General features: G+C 39.3%; 1 protein-coding gene across 1 annotated transcript in view; it reads left to right on the top strand.

The window, feature by feature from the left end:
* Window positions 1–24,839, top strand: part of DNAH11 (dynein axonemal heavy chain 11) — a 320,226-nt gene that overhangs the window by 259,519 nt on the left and 35,868 nt on the right. The window contains 5 exon segments of the mRNA XM_027102655.1: window positions 13,155–13,359; window positions 14,279–14,443; window positions 16,354–16,494; window positions 21,457–21,627; window positions 24,642–24,764. Coding sequence (XP_026958456.1) covers window positions 13,155–13,359; window positions 14,279–14,443; window positions 16,354–16,494; window positions 21,457–21,627; window positions 24,642–24,764 — 805 coding nt within the window.

Genomic DNA, 24,839 nt, shown 5'->3' on the forward strand with positions numbered 1-24,839 from the left:
AGCATTTTACTGCAGCCATTCCTAGTACAGACTTGGATCTGCCCCAGAAGCAAGTCCTTATTCTACATTGAATATTGCTGCTTTTCCATGTCTGGTTTTACATGGCAATAAAAAATAATGGCAGTTTTGTTCACGTAGTAAGAATATCTGATCACTAGAGAAATTCATGTAGGTTTTTATGATCCAAGACTGAGGGCGTTTTCAACAGTAGCTACACTAAACCTTGAGAACAGTGTCAGTAGAAGTGAAAGACATTTCCTTAGTTTCTAGACATATTTCTCAGAAATAAGAAATGCAGATTGTAATCTCAGACTTCAGACTCTCATCTTGGTTATTTTGAGATGATGCTGCATCTGTCAACTCACAGAGATTCTGGTTTTCAGGTAAATCTGAGAATTGGGAGAGATGTTCCCCCAAGTCTATCACAGAAATGCTGTGAACATTAGCCAAGAAATTATTTTCAAGTATTTTAAATGTAATTGCATATCCATCCTCCAAAATAGTAATGACCTCCCATGACTTGAAGAAATTACAGATCTTTTCATCCCCATGATGACTTTTGGCTGGATTGTGAATAACCTTTGAAAGAATTTTGAAATTTCCAAGTACCTGATTTTTATGCCAACCTGACACATGGAAAACTAAATTTATAGTCAATTTATAGATGATTGTCTTTGTTATACAATAACTCATTCAACATTACAATAATTCACTGAGCATTTTGGCATACTTCAGTATTATGTTTTCTTTTCCTGAAAGCCAGAAGTTAGAAAACTTCTGTAAGTAAAGTTTTTTACTTTTAAAATTTTATAAATTAAGTAATTCATTTTATGAAAATATCCATCCTTAATTATAGCCCTTGGGTTCAGGCTGGGCACCTCGATAATCAGTGCTAGTCTCTTTTATAAACAAGGACAGCATGTCTAACCAAAGATCAGCTGGGCATGTCCTCTGAGCTGTGTCCTTATATTTTTTTTCTCTGGTGGTCATTGATTGTTACTGAGTCAGTCATATTCTGTCAGTACTCTCCTGTGATCAGTGGTCAGACAGGTCCACAGAGGCCAGGGTTACAAGCTGTCGTCATCAAACAGAGCAAATTACCCTGCAGTGGGATGCAGTGAACCTTATACTAGGAGTCTAGAGACCCAGGTTCCGGTCCCATCTCTGCCACTGAGCTATATGACCTTGCACAAGTCATAAACCCTTAAGGTCCATAAAAAAGAATCCATTGAATGATCTCTAGGGGCCCTTCTGGCTCTAAAATTACAACTCTGCTAGGTGAGACAGAATGTGGACAGCTCACTCTCTGTCCTATCCAATTAAAATATGGTGTTTTTACTGGGAAAACCCATTTTATTTCAGTTGCGAGTTCATATAATCAGTCTGTCATGTCCAAACCAGCACTTCTCAGCCAGAGAGAAAAGGGGGCAGGAGGAACCCAGTCCCTTGGAGGGATGAGTAAAAACCCTCTGGGAGCAATTCCAGCCCACATTCAGAGACCCCTGCCCTGCTTGCTTCTCACTGCGATGCAGTGTCAGGGGCCCGAGTCCTGTTCCTGGGGGGCGTGGGGCTGGAGGGTGGGTTAAGAACTACAGTTTTTACAGAATAGCTGGAAGAGAGTAGAGGTCCAAGTTTCAGGTTGCCCTTCCCACCTGCTGTTGCTTCTCCTTGGCTTTGAATTTCAAGCGCTCGGAGCTGCCTGCTGTGTTTTCTAGAAGTTACAAACTCTGGACTCCTGTCTTTCACAGAAACAACACAGTGATTGTTTGCTTTTCCCACCCCTCTGGTTAACTCCATTGTTTTTTGGATCCTTCAAGTCAAGAGAGAGCGTTAGCCGTCAGTTTATTTTTCCCAGATCAGAGATTAACCAAAAATTAACCTAGCAGCAATGACAAAACCCACTGAGTCATTATGTAGGTTTTGCCTTTCATAGATCATAAACACCCCAATTGAGGATAATTTACTATCCCTGGGAAATGTAAACCTATAAAGTAATGTTTCAGAGCAAAATAGAAAACCAGTTTTATAGGCAGATATCCTTCTCTTTGCCATCAGCACGGCAAGTTCCCCGATTAACTGACTCTTCACAGAGAAAGTCAGCTCTGTCCCTCTAGCAGATGGATTTCTGGTTCTCAAACTGGGGTATGTGAATGCCTCAGGGCATATGTAGGTATGCAAGGGAGGTTTAGAACCATAGAATCATCTGTCAGTCACCTTATGGAGTGTGGCTCTAACTGAGATGTTTGGTTTAATACATATTTGATGAGTTAAAAGCTAGTGTCACCTGCACCCACAAGCAAAATTGTCAGAACCTCATGCTCCGTATTGGCCAGTCCCTCACTTTTTTTTCTCGGAGACCTAGAGAGGGAAGCACGCTTAGGTGTAGTGGCTAACTGGAAAAATTGTAACCTGCTGTTACTGGGTAGTCCAGTGGCATTAGCTGCTGTTGCACTGAGAGGAGAGGATGCTGATACCACTAACTGGTGGACCCTCTAGCGTGGCGATGGGCAAGCAGCCTGTCTTGATGTGGCCCAGGAGCTGAGGATGGTTTTAAAGATCTGTCAACAAAGAAGCATATATGGCAGAGACGTATGTGGCTGACAAAGCTTGAAATACTTACTCTCCGGCCATTTACAGAAAGAATTCTCCAACTCCTCTACAGGGATTTCTCCATGAGGCCTCAACACCTCTGACTTTCAAATGTGTTAGTCATCTGGGTTTTTTTTTTTTTTAACTTTTTGTTTTACATTGGAGTACAGTTGATTTACAATGTTGTGTTAGTTTCAGGTGTACAGCAAAGTGATTCAGTTATACAGATACATGTATCTATGCTTTTTCAGATTCTTTTCCCAGTTAGGTTCTTACGGAGTATTGAGCAGAGTTCCCTGTGCTGTACAGTAGAATATGTTAGCCTTCTTGCTAGGGGCTTGTTTTGGTTCACAAGTACCCTGTCCATCCCCACCCACTGCACACACCTCAAATCTGAATTGCGTACCGCAGTTCCTAACCCTGCCACAGTGAGCTGTCCCATTAGACAACAGTAATGAAAATACTGGACTTGATTCATTCAGTGTTCATTTAAATGTACATTTTTCAAGTGAAAAAATGTTTAAATTCCTTTTTCATCTGGGGATAGAGGTTAGTGGTTAAAAAATGAAGTTTAGGAGATGTGAATCAAAACCCAGTGAAAATTCATAAGCAAATTCAGTGTGAAATCACAGAAGGTCGTGATAGACCTGGCATTTCTCAGAGTCACTACACGAGGGAGGAATGAATTCAAACCAAGATGGAGCAGTAGTCAGAAAATCACAAGACGACGTACACAGAGGTTTATTTTAAAGTATGAGTTTTGTTATTGTGGAGATGTAAATGAGTATAAACTTTGGAATGGCTTATGTGTGAGAACCCCAGGCAGTAATTACATGAAACCATCACTCCTGAAATTTCCATTAAGAGCCAATCATGAATATCTTGAAATCTAGGCCAATAGTAATATAGTGAATGACACTAGCAAAGAAAGATTTTCTCAAAGCTATTTGCAAGATCAATTTTGGAAACCCTTGGACAGGGAAGCTCCATTAATGGGAGAAATTTTGATGGTGCTGTCAATGTAGATATGGTTGAATATGTCTTCAGTCAAAAAGAAGCAGATTGACTAAGAAAGGTGTCCTTATCGATTAAGACCATCCTGTAACACACCTCACTAGGCTCAAAAGTGAAGACTGAACCTCTGAGAAACTATAATTAGCACGGTTACTTACCTTACAGATTGATAAAAGCTCAAATGTGACTGACCTTTTGTTAGATTGTTGTTCATTTTTGTTCACTTTTGGTAACACCATTATGGAGGTGTAATTCACATACCATACAACTTAATCATTTAAAGTGGGCAATTCAGTGGATTTTAGTGTATTCACAGCATTGAGCAGTCATTACCACAATCAATTTTAGAATTGAAATCCCTAGGCAACCACTAATCTGATTTCCATCTCTATTGATCTACCCCTTCTGGACACTTCAAATAAATAGAATCATACAATATGTGGACTTAGATGTGATTGACTTCTTTCACTTGTTTTCAAGGTTCATCTGTGTTGTAGCACGTGTCAGTACTTCCTTCCTTTTTATGGCTGAGTAATATTCCTTTGTTTGGATATAACACAATTTGTTTATCCATTCATGAGTTTACAGACAGTGGGTTGTTTCTACCTTTTGGTAATTGTGAATAATGCAGCTGTGAACAATTGTGTACAAATTATGTAGGGACATATGCTTCCCATTCTTTTGAGCATGTACCTAGGAGTAGAATCACTGGGTTACATGGTAACTCTATGTTTAAGATGGTGAGAAACTGAAAACTGGTTTTCAAATTGGTTGCACCATTTTACATTTCCATCAGAAATGTATGAGGGTTCTAATTTTTCTATATCCTCACCAATACTTGTCAGTGTTTTTTTTTTTTTATAACCATCTAGTGGGTGTGAACTGGCACCTTACTGTGGCTTTGATTCGCATTTCCCTGATGACTAATGATGCTGAACATCTTTTCAGGTGCTTATTGGACATTTGTAGATCTTCTTTGGAGAAGTATCTATTCAGATCCTTTGCCTTTCTTTTAATTGGGCAGATCTTTGATCTTTATATGACCGGACATTGTAGGCACTTAATACATATTTATTTATTGAACTGGATAAGTAAAAGAATAAATGAATCGGTATGTAAAATATTGTAGTCATATACCTATTATGAGAGAGTAAGTAATAATGTTAGAGGAAAGACCATGCTTGTTTTGGTAACGATTATAAGCCCTAGTGTCTAGAAGACTCTCTGACAGGCTGGCACTGTGTAGGTGTTCAGTAACTGCTTGCTGAGTGAGTGAATATTTGGTTGCAATATGTTTCATGATAAAAACAAATAACTGAAGAAATTATAAGGTAATGATTATCTTAATGAGCATATCAACTGGAAGATATGTGCAAAAGTGTTAACTAGCAGCCACTCCTTGGTTCACTTTTAACAATTGGCCTGTAGTTCATTTCTCTCTTGCTGTTCTCAGTGTTTCACTTTAACGGTGATGTGAATACTCTTTTTTTGATCTTTTTTTTTTTTTTTAAAGGGAAGTATGTATTATACAGATATACTGGCTTAGAAGAGGGTTGCCACCTGAATTAAGCTTTTTTCCTCCTGGAACAAAATTAAACACTAGGAAGTCCTAAGTGAAAACAAACCAAAACTTGAAGACTTCACCATTCAACTTAATAAAAAAAAAGGCTTCCAAAGTCGCTTGTTGGGAAGATTTTTTCAAGCCTGGACACTTAACCAAAAACTGTGAAAGATTTTTTTTTAATTTTATTGAAGTATAGTTGATTTACAATGTTGTGTTAATTTCTGCTGTAAAGCAGAGTGATTGAGTTATACATATATATTCTTTTTCATATTCTTTTCCATTATGGTTTATCAGAGGATATTGAATGTAGTTTCCTGTGCTATGCAGTAGGACCTTGTTGTTTATCCATTCTAAATGTAATAGTTTGCATCTACTAACCCCAAACTCCCAGTCCATCCCTCTCCCTCCCCACCATCCCCTTGACAACCACAAGTCTGTTCTCTATGTCTGTGAGTCTGTTTCTGTTTTGTAGATAGGTTCATTTGTGCCATATTTTAGATTCCACATATAAATGATATCATGTGGTATTTGTCTTTCTCTTTTTGACTTACTTCACTTAGTATGATCATCTCTAGTTGCATCCATTTTACCGCAAATGGCATTATTTTGTTCTTTTTTTTATGGCTGAGTAGTTTTCCACTGTATATATGTACCACCTCTTCTTTATCCATTCATCTGTCGATGAACACTTAAGTTGTTTCCATGCCTTGGCTGTTGTGAATAGTGCTATGAACATAGGGTTGCATGTATCTTTTTGAATTATAGTTTCATCCAGGTGTATGCCCAGAAGTGGGATTGCTGGATCATACGGTAGTTCTATTTTTAGTTTTCTGAGGAACCTCCATACTGTTTTGCATAGTAGCTGCACCAACTTACATTCCCACCAACAGTGCTGGAGGTTTCCCTTTTCTCCACACCCTCTCCAGCACTTGTTATTTGTAGACTTTTTAATGATGGCCATTCTGACGATGAGAGGTGGTACCTCATTGTAGTTTTGATGTGCATATCTCTAATAATTAGTGGTGCTGAGCATCTTTTCATGTGCCTACTGGCCATCTGTATGTCTTCTTTGAAGAAATGTCTATTAAGGTCTTCTGCCCATTTTTCGATTGGGTTGTTTGGTTTTTTGTTGTTGTTGCTGAGTTGTATGAGCTGTTTGTATATTTTGGAGATTAAGCCCTTGTCTGTTGCATCGTTTGCAAATAGTTTCTCCCATTCTATAGGTTTTTTTTTCTTTCATTGTTTTTAATGGTTTTCTTTGCTGTGCAACAGTTGTAAGTTTGATTAGGTCCCAGTGGTTTATTTTTGTTTTTATTTCTGTTGTCTTGGCTGACTGACCTAAGAAAACTTTGGTATGATTTATGTCAGAGAATGTTTTGCCTATGTTCTCTTCTAGGAATTTTGTGGTGTCTTGTTTTATATTTAAGTCTTGAAGCCATTTGGAGTTTATTTTTGTGTATAGTGTGAGGGTGTGTTCTAGCTTCATTGATTTACACGCAGCTGTCCAGCTTTCCCAACACCACTTGCTGAAGAGCCTGTCTTTTCCACATTGTATATTCCTGCCTCCTTTGTCGAAGATTAATTGTCCATAGGTTTGTGGAGAACTGTGAAAGTTTTTGTTGAAATATAGGATCACTACAACGGAAACAAAAGTTGAGAAATGGATGTAGACACTAGGTCATGAATCTGATCAATCTTTTGAGATTCTTAGCTGTGATGATGAAAGCTTCAGTGACTCAGTGATTTAGTGATGAAAGCTTCAGCGATTTAAAAAAAACTCTGATTTTTAAATAATCTTTACACACTAAAATTGTTTTATAAAAATCTCCCTAGTCAAATAGAGTGGCCAGTGTATCAGGTACCCTTTCCTCACTATTTGATGCAAGAGACTTCATCTCAGAGCAAGACACAGTTATGAAACATCCACCAACAGCAGCCTAAGATATTATCACATTAGGGCATTCTGAGTATCTCTCCTCAAGTTTAAAAAGAGTTATTGCAAATATTGTGACATTTTAGTAAAGAGGATTCAGCATTGCCTGAATGCTGAACTTACTATACAGTGTCTTTCTTTTGAATTGATCCAATTTACCAAAGTTGATAAATTTAGGAAGGTAACATCTCTCCCATAAGTCAGTGAGATAAGTAGTCACTTTTTTCCCTCATGATTATTTAAAACACTATATTTAAATTTAAAACAATATGGGCTTTGGGTAACATTCTTATCATTGTCATGATGATACCTCCATAATGAAAATATACACTAAATAGGGAAGAATTCAGAATTTTAGTAAGTATTTAAGGTAAAATAGGAGACTGAGAAGATACTCCTTGCTTCAGCCGTGCTCCCAGGGTCCTTAGATGAATTTTCACTCCAGCGCAGTTCAGGCCACTTTGATGGAAGAATTTGAGAAGTTCCAGAGTTCATGGCTTCTGTCTGTCTGATGCATGAGTGCAAAAATAACTTCCCCTTGGCTAGAGCCTCATAGCAGGTTCCTGGCAGGAAAAAGACCACAAAGTAGGCTGGAATTGTTTGATAGAGTTAACATAGTGACTATTTACAAAAAGAATTTGCAGAGCAAAGGGTAAAGGGACCCCAGTAGAGGTGTTAAGGCTACATAGGATTTGCAGCAGCAGGAAGCCCTTACTGACTGTAGGCCTGAAGGTATTACTAGGTCCTCTAAGCAGAGCTATGGAACGGGTCATAGCAGGACATAGCCTTCACCAGACCATGGCCTTGAAGCTGGCAAGATCCTCTGGACCTCTCCCTCCTCCTGTACTGCTGTCTCCCACCAGTTCTTCCATTGGCCAAGCCCATCCAAAACCCGGAGGGCAAGGGAGCCCAGGTGATAACATCTTTAGGGATTAGCTACCAGCATCTGAGGTAGAGAAAAATCAGGCCCCTCCCCTCGGCGGGGGAGACTGCATTCATTCATAGCTTTGCTTGCAATTACAGGAACCACATCTATCTAGGTGAAGCAGAACAGAGACTATTAGAAGGCTGCAGGGTGCCATGGCAACTGAGGGGAAGATGCAGCCAGGCTTCAAGGAAGAGGGGAGGAGGCCCAGAACATGCTTCCTTTGTGTTACTCTTTCATCTGAATACTGGTTTACTTCTTTTCTGGGCAACCAGGACGGTCTTTCTCTGCTGCTTGGTTCACCAGCAAGACAGAGTGACTTCAACACGAGCTTAGAGATTCCAGTTCCAACTCTCCCTTCTCTCTGTCCCAATACTAAATCCCAGGAAAGGTTACTCCTGTTGGAACAGCTCAGATGAAATACCTGCTCCTGGGTCCCCGTGGCCAGAGCAACAGGGACACAAAAAGAAGCGTGGTCGCTGAGAGCCCACCCCTGTGTGAGACGGAGCTTGCAAGGATGCTGTCCATGCATCCCACACAACAGGCTTCCTAAAGTTTGCTTCTGAGCCAGTGCCAAAAGTATTAAAACTGAGTAAAGTGCCCAAGGAATTTGTATGTTTTTTATTTTTATTGAAAATTTTGTTACCATTACTCATAGTCACATGACAGGGGCTTAGAAAAAAGAATCACTTCTGCCTAATTTTAAGTGGCTTAAATTAAGCATATTTACAGACAAGTCTGTGTGTATTTTTTTTTTTTTAACATCTTTATTGGAGTATAATTGCTTTACAATGGTGTGTTAGTTTCTGCTTTATAACAAAGTGAATCAGTTATACATATACATATATCCCCATATCTCTTCCCTCTTGCGTCTCCCTCCCTCCCACCCTCCCTATCCCACCCCTCTAGGTGGTCACAAAGCACCAAGCTGATCTCTCTGTGTTATGCGGCTGCTTCCCACTAGCTATCTATTTTATATTTGGTAGTGTATATATGTCCATGCCACTCTCTCACTTTCTCCCAGCTTACCCTTCCGCCTCCCTGTATCCTCAAGTCCATGCTCTAGTAGGTCTGTGTCTTTATTCCCGTCTTGCCCCTAGGTTCTTCATGACCACTTTTTTTTTTTTTTAGATTCCATATATATAGCATAATGGTTTTTTTTGTTTTTTGTTTTTTGGTTTTTTTTTTTGATAGGTATACCTGGATTTAATTCTCACTTCTACCGCTTGGTAGCTGGATAGCCTTAGGCAAGTTTCATACCTCCCTGAAATTCACTTAATTCAGTCTGTAAAATGGCATAATAACTTATTATAGCATCCTTTTAGGAATTTTAAATCAGTTCTTGAAATAAAAGTACACAATATATAGACAAGTATGGATTCCTCAATAGGTGTTTGACCTTTCATTTCTCCAGTATCCCACCCGCATCAAATAAAGAAAAATACTTTTTTAAAATTTACGAATATTTCATTGTTGTAAAGTTAAAGCCATAAAAATAATCAAATGGCCTACTATCATACCGTTAGAAGAAAAAAAAAAAGGTGTTCATGAGAGTTCCATATTAGAATACAAGTTTTCCTTAGGCACCTGTTTATGTATGCTATTCTGCTCTTTACAATAAATAATTAAATTTAAAAGACTTAATTCCTCACTTTTAAGACCTTATTAGTTTACAAATTACATATTGACCTATGCTAAATTTTATACCGACCCATGCTAATGAATTCAGTACAGAAAACAAAAAACACTGCACTCAAGCAAACTACATATATATATATATATATATATATATATATATATAACTTATATGAGAATTGCTACTCCCGCTTTCTTTTGGTTTCCATTTGCATGAAATACCTTTTTCCATCCCCTTACTTTCAGTCTGTATGTGTCTCTAGGTCTGAAGTGGGTCTCTTGTAGACAGCAAATATATGGGTCTTGTTTTTGTATCCATTCAGCCAATCTGTGTCTTTTGGTGGGAGCATTTAGTCCATTTACATTTAAGGTAATTATCGATATGTGTGTTCCCATTCCCATTTTCTTAATTGTTTTGGGTTTGTTATTGTAGGTCTTTTCCTTCTTTTGTGTTTCTTGCCTAGAGAAGTTCCTTTAGCAGTTGTTGTAGAGCTGGTTTGGTGGTGCTGAACTCTCTCAGCTTTTGCTTGTCTGTAAAGGTTTTAATTTCTCCATCAAATCTGAATGAGATCCTTGCTGGGTAGAGTAATCTTGGTTGCAGGTTTTTCTCCTTCAACACTTTCAATATGTCCTGCCACTCCCTTCTGGCTTGCAGAGTTTCTGCTGAAAGATCAGCTGTTAACCTTATGGGGATTCCCTTGTGTGTTATTTGTTGTTTTTCCCTTGCTGCTTTTAATATGTTTTCTTTGTATTTAATTTTTGACAGTTTGATTAATATGTGTCTTGGCGTATTTCTCCTTGGATTTATCCTGTATGGGACTCTCTGTGCTTCCTGGACTTGATTAACTATTTCCTTTCCCATATTAGGGAAGTTTTCAACTATAATCTCTTCAAATATTTTCTCAGTCCCTTTCTTTTTCTCTTCTTCTTCTGGAACCCCTATAATTCGAATGTTGGTGCGTTTAATGTTGTCCCAGAGGTCTCTGAGACTGTCCTCAGTTCTTTTCATTCTTTTTTCTTTATTCTGCTCTGCAGTAGTTATTTCCACTATTTTATCTTCCAGGTCACTTATCCGTTCTTCTGCCTCAGTTATTCTGCTATTGATCCCATCTAGAGTACTTTTAATTTCATTTATTGTGTTGTTCATTGTTGCTTGTTTCATCTTTAGTTCTTCTAGGTCCTTGTTAACTGATTCTTGCATTTTGTCCATTCTATTGTCCATTCTATCTCCAAGATTTCGGATCAACCTTACTATCATTATTCTGAATTCTTTTTCTGGTAGACTGCCTATTTCCTCTTCATTTGTTAGGTCTGGTGGGTTTTTATCTTGCTCCTTCATCTGCTGTGTGTTTTTCTGTCTTTTCATTTTGCTTATCTTACTGTGTTTGTGGTCTCCTTTTTTGCAGGCTGAAGGTTCGTAGTTCCTGTTGTTTTTTGTGTCTGTCCCCAGTGGCTAAGGTTGGTTCAGTGGGTTGTGTAGGCTTCCTGGTGGAGGGTACTAGTGCCTGTGTTCTGGTGGATGAGGCTGGATCTTGTCTTTCTGGTGGGCAGGTCCACGTCTGGTGGTGTGTTTTGGGGTGTCTGTAGACTTATTATGATTTTGGGCAGCCTCTCTGCTAATGGGTGGGGTTGTGTTCCTGTCTTGCTAGTTGTTTGGCATAGGATGTCCAGCACTGTAGCTTGCTGGTCGTTGAGTGAAGCTGGGTGCTGGCGTTGAGATGGAGATCTCTCGGAGATTTTTGCTGTTTGATATTATGTGCAGCTGGGAGGCCTCTTGCGGACCAGTGTCCTGAAGTTGGCTCTCCCACCTCAGAGGCACAGCGCTGACTCCTGGCTGCAGCACCAAGAGCCTTTCATCCACAGGGCTCCTTAATTTGGGATGATTCGTTGACTATTCAGGTATTCCACAGATGCAGGGTATATCAAGTTGATTGTGGAGCTTTAATCCGCTGCTTCTGAGGCTGCTGGGAAAGATTTCCCTTTCTCTTCTTTGTTCTCACAGCTCCCAGGGGCTCAGCTTTGGATTTGGCCCCGCCTGTGCGTGTAGGTCGCCGGAGGGCGTCTGTTCTTTGCTCAGACAGGACGGGGTTAAAGGAGCCGCTGATTCGGAGGCTCTGGCTCACTCAGGCCGGGGGGTAGGGAGGGTCACGGAGTGTGGGGCGGGCCTGCAGCGGCAGAGGCCGGCGTGACGTTGCAGCCTGAGGCGCGCCGTGCGTTCTCCCGGGGGAGTTGTCCCTGGATCCCGGGACCCTGGCAGTGGCGGGCTGCACAGGCTCCCCGGAAGGGCGTGTGGCTAGTGACCTGTGTTTGCACACAGGCCTCCTGGTGGCGGCAGCAGCGGCCTTAGCGTCTCATGTCTGTCTCTGGGCTCCGCACTTTTAGCCGCGGCTCGCGCCGGTCCCTGGAGCTCTCTCAAGCAGCGTTCTTAATCCCCTCTCCTCGTGCACCAGGAAACAAAGAGGGACGTAAAAGTCTCTTGCCTCTTCGGCAGGTCCAGACTTTTCCCCGGACTCTCTCCCGGCTAGCCGCGGTGCACTAACGCCCTGCAGGCTGTGTTCACGCAGCCAACCTCAGTCCTCTCCCGGCGCTCCGACAAAAGCCGGAGCCTCAGCTCCCAGTCCCGCCCGCCCCGGCGGGCGAGCAGACAAGCCTCTCTGCGCTGAAATCTGTCCGCTTTGCCCTCCGCACCCCTGTTGCTGTGCTCTCCTCCGCGGCTCCCAAGCTCCCCCACTCCGCCTCCCGAAGTCTCTACCCGCGAAGGGGCTTCCTAGTGTGTGGACACTTTTCCTCCTTCACAGCTCTCTCCCGCTGGTGCAGGACCCGTCCCTATCCTTTTGTCTCTGTTTAGTTTTTTCTTTTGCCCTAACCAGGTACGTGGGGGGTTCCTTGCCTTTTGGGAGGTCTGAGGTCTTCTGCCAGCGTTCAGTAGGTGCTCCGTAGGAGTTGTTCCACGCGTAGACGTATTTCTGGTGTATCTGTGGGGAGGAAGGTGATCTTCGCGTCTTACTCTTCCGCCATCTTCCAGTCCTCTCCGTATTTTTCATATACATAAATTTTACGTGTGTATGTATATACACACATATATATGTATAGACATACACAAATGCATAGATACTCATTTCAGTTTATCCTTAAAGAATAACAATGTTTAATATAAGATTAATCACAGAAAGCATAATATAGTAAATAAAGCAAGTATTTGTTGTTATAGATTCTTTATATGATTTATTGTGTTTAACTGTTACAGTGACACTCTGAGGTGAGTACTACTATTATCACTGTTTTCCATGTAAGGAAACATAATCATATAGAGTTTCGTGGATCATTTCTATTCCTCCTCTTGCACTTTAGGGAAACAGAGAGTAGATGAAGAATCATAAATCACCTGGTTTTATGGCCTATATACATTACTAGAATACAGGAATGGAGTGACACCTTCATATCAGTTATGGTGCCTGAGAGTCTCCTGACTGTCTTTGTTATGCCCACTTTAGGTACATCAAGATTGGGGATAAAGAGTGTGAATTTAACCACAGCTTTCGTCTTATCCTTCACACAAAACTGGCAAATCCTCACTATAAGCCAGAATTGCAAGCTCAGACAACCCTCCTCAATTTCACGGTCACAGAAGATGGTCTGGAAGCCCAGCTGCTGGCAGAGGTTGTCAGTATTGAAAGGCCAGATTTGGAGAAACTTAAGGTAAAAATTGTGAAATCATTCCCCCAACGCTTATTCAGTGCACAGATTATAGTGCCAGACACAGGAGTGTAAGATGGGATGCCTGCCCTCCAGGATCTTTCAGTCTAATTGAGAAAACTGAGGGTGTATCTGAACAGTCAAGTAGCAGCTCAAGGGTACTTCTGATAAGTAGTTAGGATTGTGCCACAGGAGATGGGCTAGTTGTAGGTCTTGTTTGATGCAGGGGACTAGGGCAGGCAAAGACGCATACTAGTCATGGAAAGCAGGGCTAGAGAAGCAGGTCCGTGCCCTGGAAGGGTAGAAGGAAGAGAGGGATCTCCTTCCCTCTGCCCAGGGTAGAGAGCTATCTCTTCCTCTGATCAGGGTAGAGAGGGCTCTCTTTCTCTCTGCCCAGGTTATAGAGGAATGTTCCCCAGGCTTCCTCTCCCCAGGTGATTGCCTGGGCCCCTGGGAGTTTTGAACTCTCAAGCTCTGCCTCCAGGAATTAGCTGATTACTACTTAAATGTTCCTGAGAACCCGTGATTGTCTGGATCCTCCCATCTCTGTAGTTTTCAGGGTGGCAGTTGCCCCGTGACCTCAGTTCTCTGATGGGTAAGTAAGGGCTGTTATGTTTAGCTTTTTTCCTGTGTAAGGATGGAAATAATGACTTTTCTGTCTTTCAATTTGAAGCAGAAACCAGAAGTTTCTTCCTGTAGGTTAAATGAATGATATATGGTCATGCTCTAGACCCTGGAATGCAACCAGCTCTTACCATGCCTTCTGAATGTTTTTTTAAAGAATTAAAAAAATTTTTGATTAGTACAATTTTAATGCTACGTGTGTTTCATCATATATGATTCCATGAAATTGATGATTAAGGAAACTGCTTAAAAACATGAATTTAATCACCTTTCTCACATTTTGCTTGGTTTGCCTTAGTTGGTTTTGACAAAGCACCAAAATGACTTTAAGATAGAGCTGAAGTATCTGGAGGACGACCTCCTTCTGCGTCTCTCTGAGGCAGAGGGGAGCTTTCTAGATGACACCAAACTGGTGGAGAGCCTGGAGAGAGCAAAGGCCACCGCGGCAGAGGTAGAGTGCAAGGTAGGAAAAGGCAAAGGCTGCCTGGCAGGGTTTAATGCTCTATTTGAATGAAGTGCTTGGGGTGAAAATGTAATCCAACTTGGCCGTTCTCTAAGAGTACTGACACTTTGTGGAATTCAGGTCTTTTCATAAACTGCCCTTAAACAGTGGACTGTGTGGGGTTCTGAATGGAGATAGAGGTGGTTGAACTTGTGCTTCTCCTAACGCAGGAAAGATCCAATCTTTCAGATTAGACTCTGTCAGGCTATTATTTTTTTCCTGAGTGACTAAATTTGAAGAAAATTGGGCCCTGCTGGCTTATGTAGTCTAAAATCTTAAAAGGCTTAGCCTCCTTTGGGAAACCGACATCCTACAGTCTCACCACAGGCTTCCTGGTCTATTGTACATTTTAGAGAAATACTTAGAGTTGATGTTTTGTTTACAGGCCTTCAGTGCTGGGAGACTGAGCCAGGGGTGATCTCCTGCTGCTCTCAAATGCATTATTCCCCCGGGAAAGTGACATTTCCTAAAAGCTAGAAAAAAATGTTCGTTTAGTCGACTTCCTGCTGAATGTCCAACATGTGTCCCAGTGTGCCTTCTGCATGCACCTTGGACGTTCACAAATGGCCACTAGCCCTTAAAATGCTGATGTTTCAAAATGAGAGGAACCCTCATTTGCTTTCTGGAGTATCCTCATTACTAAGTAATCTATTAATTACCCAGCCAAGGCTGTGTCACCACACATCCAATATATTTGTCTTAGTTTAAGCAAGGAAATGGAATCCCAGGTTACTCTATCCTTTTAAGTAAGTGAATTCCAGGTGGCTGCTAAATGGTAAAGATTAGAGCAATTAAGTAAATTAGGTCTTAGCTTTGAAGTTAACTTCTCACCGTCTCTTAAAATGTCTCTTCCTATCTTCCTAATATATTGCCATTTTGGGACTTCCCTCTCTCCTCTACATTTTCTTTATTTTCTTTTACATACAAGTATGATGAATCAAGCCTATAAAAAAAAGGTTGGACATGGGCTTCCCTGGTGGCGCAGTGGTTGGGAGTCTGCCTGCCGATGCAGGGGACACAGGTTCGTGCCCCGGTCCGGGAGGGTCCTGCATGCCGCGGAGCGGCTGGGCCCGTGAGCCATGGCCGCTGGGCATGTGCGTCTGGAGCCTGTGCTCCACGGCGGGAGGGGCCACAGCAGTGAGAGGGCCATGTACCGCAAAAAAAAAAAAAAAAAAAAAAAAAAGGTTGGACAAATACTGTATCTTATAAAGCCGTAGGACCAGCAGTAATCCTAGACAGAAGAGATTTGTGTCTTCAATGAAAATGAATATGTTAGTTGATGATGGTGTGTGTGTTTAATTATCACTCTGAATGTACCCAGAGGCTCATACAAAGATAAACTAAATGGAACTATATGAGCATATGGATGAGCTGGTGCAAAGTCAGAAGTAGGCAGTCACGAGTCTTTCTATAAAGGCTTTTTAGTAAGCACGGCTGTTGGATATTTTACTGACCTTGGCTGCTTTTGTATACCTTGTTGACTAATAAAGTTATTGGCATTGAATTGACCCAGCAGACTTTCCAGAGCTATCCCTGGGAGGTGATATAGCTGGGTTATTAACCCCCGAAAGAGAGAGGGGAGGCAGGAAGGTGACATTACTCAGAATAAATTCTGTAGAACCAAAAACAATCAGGTTTGTTTACTCTGTTATCATTAACACAGCTAGAGTTATGTCCATTCTCACTTAAAACTCAGCTTATAAAAAGATTACTTTAATATATGAATTTTATGATTTTAGAAAAGCCCAAGCACAGAGATGCCATACATGTTATCCATTTTAACACTACTAATTTCTCATTTCAGATATGTCCCTTTCATCACATAGACAATATGACGAGTAAGTTACTTATGTTGTCTGATCCCACCGTAGGTGATTGAAGCTAAAGAAAATGAAAGAGAAATCAACGAGGCCCGACAGTGTTACAGACCAGTGGCAGCAAGAGCAGCTCTGCTTTATTTTGTTATTAATGACCTCAGAAAAATCAACCCCATCTATCAATTCTCTTTGAAGGTAATGATGACTAGACTAAGAAAAAATTTAAACTTGAGGAGTTCAACTTGTTTCTGGAAGTTTAAAATTTATTTTTAAGCAATCAGTGCCTACAGTAAGGAGTCTCCAGGACCTAGCTAGCAAAAAAAAACAAGACAAAGAAAAAATCCTCACTTTTCTCAGTAACTTTCATTTATAATTTTCAGTAAGGCTTTGAGATAATTAAACTATGCAACATCACAGTACATAGTTTTTGTTCTTAAGCAGAGTCTTAAGGAGTTTAATATATATAAGGGAATTCTCCTGGAGGCTCCTCTACTTTCCTTATGAAAGTGTACATGTTTCATAAAAAGATTTCATAAAAAGTGAGAATAACTATTGATTGAGCCACTGTTACATGCAAGGCACTTTCATACTTTGGTGCATCTTATGCCTGAAACATCTCATTAAAATATACTATTATATCCCTATTTAAAAAACGAACATGTTCAGATTTTAAATAAATTGCCAAAGAATTCACATTTCATAATTGTAAGAGTCAGGATTTGAACCAAAGGCTGATTCCAAAGCCTATGCTCTTTACTTTGTACCATTCTGCCTCTGGGCAGTGTTCATTCATTCTATCATTCAGTTTTTAAACAAATAGCTATTGAGATCAATGATAGTGCCGGATGCTGTGCTGGTTACTGAGTGTACAGTTTGGAAAACACGGATATGAGTGGAGATGTGTAGTTGTGTGTGTGTATAAAAGTGACAAATACATTGCGAGAGAACAGTAGGGATGGAGGGGCTGTTTTACTGGGGGCTCAGGGAAGGCCTCAGAGGAAGTGAGATTATAGCTGATTCCTAAAGGTTACAGAGGATTTGGCCATGTAAAGAGTGTTTGGAGAAAGAAAGGATGTGTGAGATGGGAAAGGGTTTTCGAGATTCCAGGTGAATGAATCTATGTGGCTGGAGGGTAATGAGAGAGGGAGAAGATGGAAAGACATGAGTCCTGAGAGGTAGGAGGGTCTAGATCACATGAGGTCTATGCTGGGGAGTTTGGATTATAGCGTGTGGGCAAAAAGAAGCCATTGAAAGGCTGTAAGCAGATGACTGCCATGATGGCAGAAGACTCAGAAGTGAATAGACTTATGGTTTGAAGCTAGAATAATCAGCCCTTGGAGATGGATTAGATATGGGCAAAAATAAAGAGGAAGAGGCACGAATAACTAGCAAGTGTCTAGTAATGTGAAACACGTGCAGAAATTCTGAGAAGCACAGTGGGATTGGATTTTAGAACAGCTGCAGGGTAGAAGGAGAAAAATAAAACCGCCCAGGAACACTCAACTACCAAAACTAGGCTAAGGTATTACAAGGAAAGAAAACTACAGAGCAGCCCCCGCCAGCATAATCTATTATGCTCACGTGGGATTTATGCCAGGAATGCAAGTTGGTTAAACACGAAAAAACCACACAGTGTAATTCTTCAGATTAATAGAATAAAAAAGAGAAAAATCATATAATAATTTCAATGGATGCAGACAAAGAACTGGACAAATTTCAACACCTGGTTAAAAAAGAAAAAAAAGAAACTGAGCAAACTGGGAATAGATGGTAACTTCTCTGTGTGATAAAGGGCATCTGTAAAAATTTTCAGCTAACATTATACTTCATGTTGGAAAATTGAATGCTTTCCCCTAAGATCAGGAACAAAACGATGATATCTTCTCTTAACACTTCTATTCAGTACTGCACTGGAGGTTATAGCCAGTGAAGTAATACAATAAAAGACACAGAAATTTTAAAAGAAGAAGAAAAACTGTCTTTTTTTTTTCACAGATGACCTGCCCAGGTGTGTAGAAAATCATAAGAAATCTACAAAAAAAGCTGAAGTGAGTTTTTAGCAAGATGGCAGGATATAAAGTCAATATACAAAATTCATTGTATTTCTATATATGAGGAACAAACAACTGAAAAATAAAAGTAGTACCTCAATACTGTTTACAATAGCGTCCAAAATCTTGGAACTCTTAGGGATGATTTTAACAAAACAAATACAAATCTGCATACTAAAAGCTACAAAACATTGTTAAGAAAATTAAAGGAGGTCTAACTAAATGGTGAGAGAGACCATGTTTATGGCTTGGAGCAGTCAATATTATTAAGATTTCAGTTCTCTCCAAATTAGTCTATAGTTTTAATTCAGTCTTAATCAAAATCCAAGAAGGCTTTTTTGTAGAAATTGGCAAACTGATTCTAAAATTTGTGTAGAAATGCAGAGTATTTAAAAATAACTAAATAATGAAAAAGAAGAACAAATGTGGAAGACTTACAGTACATGATTTCGAGACTTATTACGCTGATTGGCCTAAAGAAAAATACACTGATCAGTGGCACAGAATAGACAGTCCAGCAGCAGACCCACAAATGTATAGTCAACTGATTTTTTGCAGTGAATACCAAGACAATTCAATGAGGAGGAGATAGTTTTTACAACAAGTGGTGCTGGGACGACTGGATATCCACTTGGAATAAAAAGAACCTCAGCCACTACATTACTCTGTATACAAAATGAGCTCAAAATGAATAAGGTAAACTATAAAATTTCTAGGAGAAAAATAGAAGAAAATGTTTGGGCTTTGGGTTAGGCAAAGATTTATTCTTAGGATACCAGAGAAAGAAAAAAATTGATAAATTGCACCTTATCAAATTAAAAATTTATTGTCTTGAAAAGACATGAAGAAAATGAAAAGACAAGCCATAGACCAGTAAGTTATTTCCAATACACATGTTTAACAAAGAACTTATATCAGAATAGAAAACTCAATAGTAAGACAACGCAATTAAAAAAATAGAAAGGTTTGTGCATGTATACTAAGACATAAGTATTGCCCACAAGCACATTTTTAAGATGCTCAGCAGACATCAGAGAAATGCAAAGTAAAAGCAGAATGACGTATTACCGTATACCCAGTAGAATGGCTAAAATTTTACAAGACTGTCAGTAACAAGTGTTAGCACCGATGTGGTACTGCAACTCTTTCATGTTGCTGGTGGGGATGCAAAGTGTTAAAACCATTTTGGAAAACAATCTGTTAGTTTCTCATAATGTTATACATACACTTACAAAATGATCCTAAAATTTTTACTCTTAAGTATTTACCCAAAAGAAATGAAAACATATGTGCACTCAAAAACAAAGTACTACAAGTACATACTTATATGATCCTAAAATGAATCTGGTGTGACAGAAACATTCGGCAGTGGGCAGGGGTAGGTGTCGTGGTGGGAACAGATTGCAGCGAGACACATGAGAACTTCTGGCGGGGGGTGACATGAATAGAACATTTCTACATTTTGATTGCAGGGATTGTTACGGAAGTATATACATTTGTCAAAACTCGAGCTGTATACTTAATGGTGCATTTTATTGTGTGTAAATTAAAAATTGATTTTAAAATGTAAATATTAAATGAGTACTTTGTTAATACCTTCTTACTAATATTTACTATATGTCTGTCATTGTAGGGTTTTACTTTCAGTCAAATATATATAATTCAAGGCCAATCAGTCTGTGGTCTTTGGCCCCTGTCCACCAGTCAAAAATTTTAATATTTTATGTTATATCTATTTATAGATATAGATATTTAGATATATTTACCTATGTGTTTAAATATATGTAGATATATGTAAAAATCTATTCAGCCCCATTGTTACCAAGGCATAAAATGGAGTAAGAAAGAAATATTGAGTGATTTTAAAAAGAACAAGATAATCAAAGGGGATCACAAAAGTACATGGGTGGAATAATAGAAACAAAAAATAACCTGTTAAAAAATGGGCAAAGAACTTGAATAGACATTTTTCCAAAGAAGACATACAAATGACCAACAAGCATTTGAAAAGATGTTCAACATCACTAGTCTTTAGGAAAATGCAAATCAAAATCGCAATGAGATACCATTTCACAACTATTAAGATAGCTACAAGATTAAAAAAAAGGAAAAGAAAGAAAGAAAATACCAAGTGTTGGCAGCTATCTGGAGAAATTGGAACCCTTTTAAACTGTTGGTAGGATTGTAAAATGGTGCAGTTACTTTGGGAAACAATATGACAATTCTTTAAAAAAAATTGCCATATGATTCAGCAGCTCCACTTCTGGACGTATACCCAAAACAATCGAAATATGGTCTCAAAGAGATACTTGTACACCCATGTTCATAGCATCATTCACGACAGACAAAAGGTGGAAGCAAACCAAATGTCCGTCACTGGATGAACAGATAAATTAAAATGTCGTACGTACACACAATGGAATATTATTTAGCCTTAAAACGGAAGGCTAAATTCTGACACATGCAACAGCATAGATTAACGTTGAAGACATTATATTAAGCGAAACAAGCCTGTCACAATAAGACAAATACTATATAATTCCACTATATTAGGTATCTAGAGCAGTCAAACTTATAGAAACAGAATGTAGAACAGTGATTGCCAAGGGCTGGCGGGAGAGGGAATAGGGAGTTATAATTAAATGAGTTTTTTAAATGAGTTGTTGTTTAACAGTGTTTCAGTTGTTCAAGAAGAAAACATTTTGGAGATTGGTTGTACCACAGTGTGAAAATACTTAATACTACTTAACGGTACACTTAAAACTATTAAGACAGTAAATTTACACTTTGGGTATTTTACCACAATAAATAAAAATATAAATTTTTTAAAAGCGCATGGGTAGAAGAAGAGAGGACAGTGCAATTCAATTGGTCAGGGAGGAAATGTAGGTAGATTTTATGAAATAATGTTAAAAATAATAGTAATGATAGCGAACTTTGAATGAGCACTTACCATGTGCCGGAAGCTGTTCTAAGAGCTCATAGAATCCTTGTAAAACCCGTCCTGTTCTCTCTCCCCATAGATAAACTGTAGCCTGTGTGCCTGAGACTAGCTAGACATCCAGCCACCAGTTGTCACCCTTTAACGGTCACTTGTATTCCCCAGGCTTTCAACATGCTGTTCCACAGAGCCATCGAGCAGGCTGACAAGGGGGAGGACACGCCGGGACGTATCTCAGTCCTGACCGAGAGCATCACCCACGCCGTCTTCCTCTACACCAGCCAGGCGCTGTTTGAGAAGGACAAACTCACCTTCCTGTCCCAGATGGCTTTTCAGGTAAGGAAATCAGTCACTCAAAAGCAGCCCCAGAACCAAAGTCACGCATCTCTGTTTATTATGTACTGCTGCTGAAGTGAAGTTTTGGAAGCTCTTCGCAGCATGAGGAGAGTTTCCGTTTCGCAGAGGGAACTTGGGCATATGACAAACTGCTAGTAAGTCAGGGTGCACTGGCTTGGCTGGGTTTGCACTTTGGGCAGCCACATCAGCTGTCATCCTGAAAAACAGGTCAATGACACATTGGCCTCACCTTCCCAGGTCCTGTACAGACCTCCCAGGTACTGCTGGGGAGTTCCTTGGAGAGGATCTCAAGCTCAGCTTTCCAGATCTGAGTGCCCCTAGGAGATTTTCAGAGCCCCTTTAAAAAACAGTGAATGGGTGAAGGGAGCTCCACATTTCACGCTCCTAACTTCAGTGAGACCTACTACCCTTTTACTCTTTTTGATGTGGACTTCTGCAATAAATTCTGTTTAAATAAAAGTGCCCGTGATGAGAAAGAAACATTGAGGACCACATTCCTGGATGAAATAAGAATGTGGTCCTTTTATTAGTTCATTTACTGTATAACTTTTTCTGTCAGTTCAAATTGTAATGAAAGATGTCATTTCTTTTGTGTCCTCCCAAGTGCCTTGCTCAAAGAAGGCATTTTAAAATACCCGCTGTTCAGGGAGATCAGCACGGTGCCTTGTGACCACCTAGAGGGGTGGGGTAGGGAGGGTGGGAGGGAGACTCAAGAGGGAGGGGATATGGGACTATATGTATGCATATAGCTGATTCACTTTGTTATACAGCAGAAACTAACACACCATTGTAAAGCAATTATATGCCAATAAAGATGTTAAAAAAATAAATAAAATGAAATAAAATACCTGCTGTTAATAGTGATAAATTATCACTTCTTTCAATACTTTTGGTATTAATAGATTCCTTTGGGTTAAAAAAGTAATATATGGGTGTAATCATTTTATAATGTATGTGATAAACAGGAGTAATGCATTACAAAATGAAATTTTTCTTTTCAATTTTTTCCCAATTTTATTGAGGTATAATTGACACATGACGTATTATGTGTTCAGTGTAACGATCTTATATATGTATATGTTATGAAATGATTACCCAATAAGTGTAGTTAACATTCGTCACCGTACGTAGTTACTTTCTTGCTTTCCACGATGAGAACTTTTAAGATCTACTCTTTTAACAACTTTCGAATATACAGTAGTGTTAACTATAGTCACCATGCTGTACATTACATCCCAGGACTTATGTTATAACTGAAAGTTTATACCTTTTGACTAGCTTCATCCATTTCTACACCCCTCAGCACCCACCTCTGACAACCACCAGTTTGTTCTCTGTATCTGTGATTCTGTTTTTTAAGATTTCACATAAAAGTGAGATCATACAGTGTTTATCTTTCTCTGTGTGACTTTTTTCCTTAGCATAATGCCCTAAAGGTCCATCCTTACTGTTGCAAATGACAGGATCTCCTTCTTTTTATGGCTGAATAATATTCCATTGTATATATGTGTGTACATATGTATACATTATACACACACACGCACACACACACATATATATACCACATTTTCTTCATCCATTCATCCATATATGGACACTTAGGTTGTTTTTATGACTTGGCTATTGTAAATAATGCTGCAATGAACATAGTACAGATATCTTTTTGAGATAGTGATTTCATTTCCTATGAATATACACCCAGAAGTAGAACTGCTGGATTCTGTAACAGTTGTAGTTTTAATTTTTTGAGGAACCTCCGTACAATTTTCCATAGTAGCCACACCAATTTACATTCCCGCCAACAGTGTACACATCCTCACCAGCATTTGTCCGTCTCTTGTCTTTTTGCTAATAGCCATCCTAACAGGTGTGAGGTGATATCTCATGTGGTTTTAATTTGCATTTCCCTGATGATTCGTGATGTTGAGCACTTTCTCATGTTATCTGTCAGCCGTTCGTATGCCTTCTTTGGTAGAATGCCTATTCAGTTCCTCTGCCCATTTTTTAATCAGATTGTTTGTGGGTTTTGCTGAAATTTTTGTGTTTATACATATTGTTCATGAACAGTAATGGACCAGGGATGATAAAACATGACATGCATACACATACGTGCACATCTATTTAAAACTTCTTTTTAGAATATCTAGATAAATTATAATCTATCTGAAATACTGACAGTCTACATAAATCAAAGCTTCATATATATTTGGACAACTTCTTGTGTGTTGAAATAAATCAAATTGAATTAAGAAAAATTATCCAATAAGATATTTTGATACATGTTACCACCCATAATGCATTTTGAAAATATCTAGAATTTTTAAGTAGCACAAACCTCAAACATTTTACCTGCTTAATTTTATAAGGTGTTACAGTTTTTATGAGGAAATTAGAAATATGTGATTTGTGCCCTCCACTCAAGTGTTTTATGGACTCCTTAACAATTCTGTAACCAGAATGTCTAAAGTTTCAGTTCGTGATGTGTTTGCTTAGTTGTATCTGTAAAACAGCAATTTCCAGTTTTTCTCAGCATAATCTCCCATATAAGAAAAATCTTTTATACATCTTGCAGTTTATTGGATATAATTTCTATAGCAGGACTAACTTACAATACTAGTTTTACCTTTTGTTTAGTAATTCAATCCATTGTCATCTGAGGCTTTCTCAATTTGTATAACAAGTTTCAAGACAAGTTTGATCTAACAGTAGAAGGCTAAATATGAAAGCATATTTCAAATATGCTGCTAATAGGCACGGGTATTAAAATTGAAATAAACCAGGCTTCGTAATTATTTGCTATTCGATTTCCAATCAAGATTTTGAGATCACGAGCATAATCTGAGATTCCTTATTTCAACTACAGAGCAGATATATATCTATAGGAATTCTCAGAAGGCTTACTTCTGTCTGTTCAATCATATCTATTAAGTGGTGACTGCGTCCTCGATTTTGATGCAAGCCAAATGACCTTTTCAATTTTGTGTACTCTCAAGATTTTGCTGAGAAAGAAAGAGATAGATCCTCTTGAATTGGATTTCCTGCTTCGGTTCACAGTTGAATACGCTTACATGAGTCCTGTTGACTTCCTAACTAATCAGTCATGGAGCGCTATTAAGGTATGTTAGGAACATGATTTTTCAATTGCTAAATCTTGTTTCAAATCTCTGTTCTCTAAGATGTAGAAATGTAGT

This window comes from Aethalodelphis obliquidens, unplaced genomic scaffold, assembly GCF_003676395.1.
Source record: "Aethalodelphis obliquidens isolate GAN/ISIS:26980383/991018 unplaced genomic scaffold, ASM367639v1 scaffold5, whole genome shotgun sequence".
NCBI classification, from domain to species: Eukaryota; Metazoa; Chordata; class Mammalia; order Artiodactyla; family Delphinidae; genus Aethalodelphis; species Aethalodelphis obliquidens.